This window comes from Oncorhynchus keta, unplaced genomic scaffold, assembly GCF_023373465.1.
Source record: "Oncorhynchus keta strain PuntledgeMale-10-30-2019 unplaced genomic scaffold, Oket_V2 Un_contig_16909_pilon_pilon, whole genome shotgun sequence".
In the NCBI taxonomy this organism is placed as follows: domain Eukaryota; kingdom Metazoa; phylum Chordata; class Actinopteri; order Salmoniformes; family Salmonidae; genus Oncorhynchus; species Oncorhynchus keta.
The window spans coordinates 26,801-34,577 of NW_026280185.1; the positions used below are offsets into that span (position 1 = coordinate 26,801).

General features: G+C 43.3%; 1 protein-coding gene across 1 annotated transcript; it reads left to right on the top strand.

Moving 5' to 3' along the window:
- The first annotated feature begins 557 nt into the window (after positions 1–557).
- Positions 558–6,786, top strand: LOC118379199 (zinc finger and BTB domain-containing protein 17-like). Its single transcript, XM_035766201.2, has 3 exons — positions 558–707; positions 2,223–3,667; positions 4,577–6,786. Exons 2-3 carry the CDS (start codon positions 2,717–2,719, stop codon positions 6,245–6,247), a joined length of 2,622 nt encoding a protein of 873 aa, XP_035622094.1. The 5' UTR covers positions 558–707; positions 2,223–2,716; the 3' UTR covers positions 6,248–6,786.
- Positions 6,787–7,777: the final 991 nt, after the last annotated feature.

A 7,777-nucleotide genomic window follows, 5' to 3' on the forward strand; every position in this document is an offset into this window, starting at 1 on the left:
TGGTGTCTGGCTTGCTTCATATAAGGAATTTGAAATTATTTTATCATTTTACTTTTGATACTTAAGTATGTGTAAAAATCAAATACTTTTAGACTTTTACTCAAGTAGTATTTTACTGGGTGACTTTCACTTCTCCTTTTCTATTCAGGTATTTGAACTTTTACTGAAGTTTGACAATTGATTACTTTTTCGATCTCTGCCAATATGAAAGTCGACCAATGTGTTGCGTCACGTGGTTGTAAAAACGAATCGGCACGCAATTCCTTCTTAAAAGTCAGGGAATGAGTCGAGACACCTGCCTATTTTCTCAATAGTACGTAATGTCATGATTTTAAAGCTATACGATATCACAGGGAACAAGTTAATTATCTCACACCCCGATTTTTTTTTTTTTTAATGTTGTACTTCTTGTTCACGTAATTCATGCTAATGTTGGGTTTTTGAGCTGGAGCCCAATGGACTCCCGTTCACTTCCTGAAGGAGTGAGCGCGTTGTCCAATAATCACCCAGAATGCACCACGCGGCCCATTGACGAAGCATGGGCAACATAACCAATGGTCCTTAACACGATAACACTGGAGTTTCTCATCTCCATAACTGTATCTCTGGTTATTCTTGCCCGCTTCACAACGGTATCAATACCAAAGATGGTGGACGCAATTCTTCTTTGATTAAAGCAAGAATGGGACAATTTTGGAATATAGCTGGTCAGTAAAGCATTAGGTATCGGGGTTGTTCAAACGATGTAGTTAGTTCGTCGTTAGGGTTGCATAGCTTAGTTACTGTTATGTACCTGCTCTTCAGATTGCTACTTTTTTTACTTGGGTTGCTAGCTGCTCAATAGCTCCTGTTAACTCATTTGAATCTCTGCTCAAACATAGTCGATACAGGAATAAAACGACAATTGTTTTCTGTATGGTACGAACAGGCAGGGGACTCTACATATAATTAATGAGCTGTTGTACATAATGTTCCTGTTATGTTATTTAGCTAGCTAGCTAGCTTCTAAAATTCCAAATTGTACCCTTCAAAATAAAAGTCCTCATTTGTGGAAACCTTTTCAATTTAAATGGTATTGAAGATCACTAATATTGTTCTATTATATTGTTCTATTAAGTAAACATGAAATGGTGACGGGGAAATATAGAACATTTAAACATTTGATGGACTTGACAGAAATAGAATGTCACGACACATTTGACGGTACAAAAGGCTTTTGTCCCCATTAGGACGGGGTTCGTTTTACAGGGGGAGATCGCGTAAAGTAATTATGCGCACGAGCACAGAACTCAACGAACCTAATTTCCCCCCGTGCGAATTTGGCATGTCCAGTAATTTTCACATGGAGGGAGAATAATGATTCTAACCGGAATAACCTAAATGTTTTTTTTGGGGGCAAACTCCAAGATCCTCTGATAGTACTTATCCTGCGCGAATCGACATCACTGTGTTTTGAGCGCTATTACAGTGTTTAACAGGTGCGGTTTGGGTAAGAACATGGGAACAAAGGCTGTGCAGTGCTAGCTATGTACATAGCCTACAGATTAATTCAATGTGTCTGTCATATATAAACTTTCCTAGTGCCTATTTCTCTTTTTAAAAGATTAAACGCATGATATTGTGCCAATGAATTGATAAATGGCCAAATACAACAGCTTGAAATAGATGTCAGCATACAGTTCACGGTTCTTATTGATATTATTTAGGTTTTCTCCAATCTTAAAGTCAATATTATATTAGGCTATCCATAGACAAGTCAATGTTATATTAGGCTATCCATAGACAAGTCAATGTTATATTAGGCTATCCATAGACAAGTCAATATTATATTAGGCTATCCATAGACAAGTCAATATTATATTAGGCTATCCATAGACAAGTCAATATTATATTAGGCTATCCATAGACAAGTCAATATTATATTAGGCTATCCATAGACAAGTCAATATTATATTAGGCTATCCGTAGACAAGTCAATATTATATTAGGCTATCCATAGACAAGTCAATGTTATATTAGGCTATCCATAGACAAGTCAATATTATATTAGGCTATCCATAGACAAGTTGCAATATCTGCATGCCAAGAACAGCCTCCAGGCTTCCATCATAACGGTCAAGTTTGAATGAGGAAAAATATAAATAAATTACAGGGGGCAGTTTGGTCAAAAACTGATCTCGTCCGACTTGACCTTTTCACCATGTCTGCCTATTTTTACACAGGTGACCTCACAAAGAGATTCCATTGTTCTGGTGACAGGAAGAAGAGCTGGTGTTCTGAGATAACGCTCACCCTGGAATAACTGGCAAAACAGCACCTCCTGAAGCTTCCTGTGTGGTGCAGCGGTCTAAGACACTGCATCTCAGTGCTAGAGGTCGTCACTACAGACCCTGGTTTGAGTCCAGGCTGTATCACAGCGGTCTAAGACACTGCATCTCAGTGCTAGAGGTCATCACTACAGACCCTGGTTTGATTCCAGGCTGTATCACAACCGGCCGTGATTGGGACTCCCATAGGGTGGCGCACAATTGGCCCAGTGTCGTCCGGGTTTGACCCGGTGTAGTCCATCATTATAAATAATAATTTGTTCTTAACTGACTTGCCTAGTGTAAAGGGAGATATAGGAGACACCTCACATTAGTGACAGCTACGGTCAATAACCAGTTGTTGTAGATTTCTTTTAAACCAAGAAACATTCTAACTCTGCTGAGACAAAATGAGTTCAGAGAAGGAAACGTTGATGGATGAAATCGAACAGAGTTTATGGAATTTAACCGAGGACAATTTACGCTACATGTGTGAACGTTGTGGAATGGATGGCCCTGAAATTAAAGGGATGAATCATCGCTTATTAAGGCGTAAAGTCATGGAGGAAATGTGGGACAATACGGATTCAATGAAATCAGAGGAGCAGGGAAAGTCTTGGTTAGTCCAACTGAAAGAGGACATCAGGAGGACACAGGAGGAGGGTAGCAGTGCACTCATGAGTCCCAGCCAATCAGATGACGTAGACTGGAATGAAGAGGGAGGAACTAGGTTGCCTAGCAACAGACTGGAGGCTAAATCTGATCTAGAGAGGCACACACCAGAGCAGAGGGAGAGTGATGTGACTACTTCCCAGTCTGAAAGTGTTTTTCTCAAACCACACTTGTGCACTAAATGTGGAAAGGGATTCAATCAGGCCGGCTGTCTTAAGAGACACCTGAGAACTCATACGGGGGAGAAACCATTTGTTTGCCCTCGTTGTGGGAGGGCTTGGAGTGATTCTGGAAACTTAAGGAGACACATGAGAAAAACTCACCCAGGAGAGGAGATGGTTGTTAAGAGGGTCGACACTCAGAGGAGTGACCCTACAGGAAGTAGGGAGGAAATGAATGTGGATTCAATTAAATCGGAGGAGCAGGGAACGTCTCGGTCACTCCAGCTGAAAGAGGAGGATGCTTGCGGTGCGCCCGTGAGTCCCAGACAGGCTCATGCTGATGATATAGACCTAAACGTTGAGGACAGGGATTGGTTGCCTAGCATCGGACTGAAGGCAGAGCCCATGAGTCCCAGACAATCCGATGATGACGCTGCAGACCGCAAAGAAGAATGGAACGAAGTGGGAGGCGCTACGTTGCCTAGCGATGGACTGGAGGCGGAGTCAGCTCGAGAGCGCCACAGTTGCGTGAGTATTTCCCAGTCATTATGTATTTTGTTTCCCAACAGTCTTTCCTTGATTCCCCAAGCTTATTTTTATAAATGCATTGGGAGGAGAATAACGGAGACTCCACCTCTTGGACTTTGTCTTCCAATGCATTTTGAGAAGGAGGCAGAGTAATCGAGGATGAGAGTCATCGAGGAAAGACTCTTGAGACTTCCAAATTCCTTGACAGGAAGTAGAGCGTTTCCCACACTAAGGGTTTTTCTGGATCAAAAATGGACTTAGGGGGTGGGCGTGGCATGGGGTGTGGCATAGGGGTGTGGCATGGGGGTGCGGCATAGGGGCGTGGCATGGGGGGCGTGGCGTGGGGATGTGGCATGGGGGCGTGGCAATGGGCGGGTTCGGCCCATTGGCTCAGTTGAATTTTGGACAGCATTTTTGAGGCCCCCATCTTGGCGGTCTACAGAATTCTTAGCATTTTTAAGCCAATTTTCTGCAACTTTTCAAATTTCTCCATGGAGCTGAGAGAGATTTTTAACACATTCTTAAAGCAACATTTTTTTTTTGCGTTTCTACGTATTCTGCCATGGACCTGAGAGAAGATTTTGGAGTTTGAAGCTAATTTCCTTGAACTCTATGCATTTTGCCATGGTTATTGCTGTGTTATTTTGCTTAAACAAAGCAAATCTAAATTAATTCTGCTAAATTAATTGTTTTGGGCATTGTTTATTCTCCCTGACTGTCTGGTTTTTATTTTGATGATTGTTAGTTCTCAGATTATATTATTGAGACATGTATCAGTCTGTTATCTTTTCTACATACTTTCTATCTAGTTTTAATCCTTTACCCTGAAAGTGTTTTTTCAGGACTTCAGTGGCAGAAAAATCGCAGCACCCTGATTTTTGATTCCATGTCTATTTTTCTGATTTCCAGGACAAGCCTCTCTTGCCCTCCTCCACCCTCGCTGAGTCCCCGAGTCGTGCCTCTCCCGGTAGCGCCTTATTGTGCGGTCTGAAGAGGGTGTCTGTGCGGCTTGTCGACTGCAGGAAGACACCGGGGCAGAGTGGCCTTCAAATGCACAAGGCAACACAGACAGGAGAGAAACCCCACAGCTGGTCTAATGCGGAACAACACAAAACCCTCTCAGGAGACAGGCCTGGCTCCCATATCTGTGATCACTGTGGGAAGAATTTTACCACAGCAACCAATCTGAAAAGACACTTGCTGTATTTGTCTGGAGAGAAACCATACATCTGCTCTGAATGCGGAAAGAGATTCACGCAGGCCGGCAGTCTTAAGACACACCAGAGAACTCATACTGGGGAGAAACCGTACATCTGCCCTCGTTGTGGGAAGGCTTGGAGTGATTATGGAAACTTAAAGAGACACATGAGAAGGCATACTGTTAATAAACAATACACAGTGAAACCTCACCACTGCTCTGATTGTGGGAAACAGTTCATTGTAAAATCAAGCCTTAAACATCACCGGGAGGTTTTTCACACAGATCACCCTCATCGCTGTGGTCAATGTAAGAAGAGTTTCATAACCGCAGAAAGACTGGAATCACACATTAAGACACAACACCCGCCAAGGGATCCTCTGAAGAACCCACACGTGTGCTCTGAATGCGGAAAGGGCTTCCATCAGACCGGCTGTCTTAAGAGACACCTGAGGACTCATACGGGGGAGAAACCGTTTGTTTGCCCTCGTTGTGGGAGGGCTTGGAGTGATTCTGGAAACTTAAAGAGACACATGAGAAAAACTCACCCAGGAGAGGAGATGGTTGATAAGAGGGTTGATACTCAGAGGAGTGACCCTACAGGAAGTAGGGAGGAAATGAATGTGGATTCAATTAAATCGGAGGAGCAGGGAAGGTCTCCGGCACTCCAGCTGAAAGAGGACATCAGAAGGATACTGGTGGATGCCAGCGGTGCACCAATGAGTCCCATCCAAGCCGATGATTATTCTGAAGGCGGTGACGAGGGAGGAACTTGGTTGCCTAGCAACAGACTGGGGGCGAAATCTGATCTAGAGAGGCACACGCCAGAGCAGAGGGAGAGTGATGTGACTACTTCCCAGTCAGAAAGTGTTTTTCTCAAACCACACTTGTGCACTAAATGCGGTAAGGGATTCAAAAAAGCTGGCTGTCTTAAGAGACACCTGAGGACTCATACGGGGGAGAAACCATTTGTTTGCTCTTGTTGTGGGAAGGCTTGGAGTGATTCTGGAAACTTAAAGAGACACATGAGAAAAACTCACCCAGGAGAGGAGATGGTTGTTAAGAGGGTCGACACTCAGAGGAGTGACCCTACAGAAAATAGGGAGGAAATGACTGTGTATTCAATTAAATCAGAGGAGCAGGGAACGTCTCGGTCACTCCAGCTGAAAGAGGAGGATGCTTGCGGTGCGCCCGTGAGTCCCAGCCAGGCTCATGCTGATAATATAGACCTAAACGTTGAGGACAGGGATTGGTTGCCTAGCATCGGACTGAAGGCAGAGCCCATGAGTCCCAGCCAATCCGATGATGACGCTGCAGACCGCAAAGAAGAATGGAACGAACTGGAAGGCGCCCTTCGTTGTGGGAAGGCTTGGAGTTATTAAAGGGACCCATGAAAAGAGCTCAACCACCACCCAATCATCATGTCCCTTATCCCTACCCACCACCCAATCATCATGTCCCTTATCCCTACCCACCACCCAATCAGCATGTCCCTTATCCCTACCCACATCAGACACCATGGTAACCTGGTTTACACCTGTCCAATCTCTTATAGATGTGTTTACTACTTCAAAGAAACAAGATGTGAACCATGTGTTTTTTTTAAAGGGGGTTATATTAGATGTTGTAGTTGTTTTTAATGGAGAGGTTAGAAGTAGAGACAGAGACAGATGAGGAGGGAAGACAGTGAAGTAGATGCAGGGATTGAACCCGGGACTCCAGTGGGGAGGCTGAGGCATACACAGAGCATCCAGCTGTGCTACCACAAGACTACAGGCTATATGTACTAGAGCTGAGGCATACACAGAGCATCCAGCTGTGCTTCCACAAGACTACAGGCTATATGTACTAGAGCTGAGACATACATAGAGCATCCAGCTGCATCCAGCATCTAGCTTAATAAAATTATATTTTCCCCAAACGATTTCAAAGAAAGTGCAGACATGCGGCTATTCTGTGTTGAGAGGTTAACAAAGAAACCGGTTCTCTCATATGCTTCATTCAGAGTTATTTATTCGACTTTACTTGTGATATACGAACGTTGAGATATGTTCTTATTCTTAATATATTAATAAGGCTGCATGATGGGACTCTGATGATTTGAAAAAAAAGTCGCAAGCTGAACACACTTCATCAGTCTCTCATTCACAATTTCACTTGGCAATATTCTCAGCATTCTCAGAGTTTCCCGGTGGCATCCCCCTTGTGTGGCTGTAATGCCCCATTTAAAAAAAATGGTTGCCTTTTACGGCCAATGTGGGTGTTATAATAATTATAATTACTCTCACTCACATGGTTCCTTCAGATGTAGCCAATGCCCGTCACGTGATTGGTCCATCTGACAGTCATTTCAGCTAAGAAGTAATGAAGACAGACACATCGGGGGGCGTAACTGCGCGCGTCCAATTCCCGAGGCGCATATTGAAAATGTTAGAGAACTGTCCACATTTTACTTTTCGTCAGCCAATCAGATGAGTCGATCTAACCAACAGCAGCAGCTTATGCCCAATGTACTATCCCCCATAGTGCAAAAGTTGACCTATGCTATTGGTCAACTGTTCTTCTGTGAAATAAATAAATATGCCAAACATACTGTAGGACAGTTGTGGGATGCGATAGATCCCAATTGAATACAGCAACTCGCATCCAATTTTTGTATTTTTTTTAAAGCAGTGAGGCTGATGCAACAGATCAGAACGTTTAGCTTACGATGTTGATAAACTATTAAGGCTTTTTCTATTGGGCTTTTTCTTCACATTAGATGCGTATCAATGTGCACACGGTGGTAGGCGATTAGTGCGAATGTTCCAACATGCAATCAATTAGCAGGAAAACACTGTTCCCGAAAGTGAAGGCAAATGTGATTGTGCAATTAATAGTTTCTTTTAAAAAGGTGCATTTAATAGTTTATT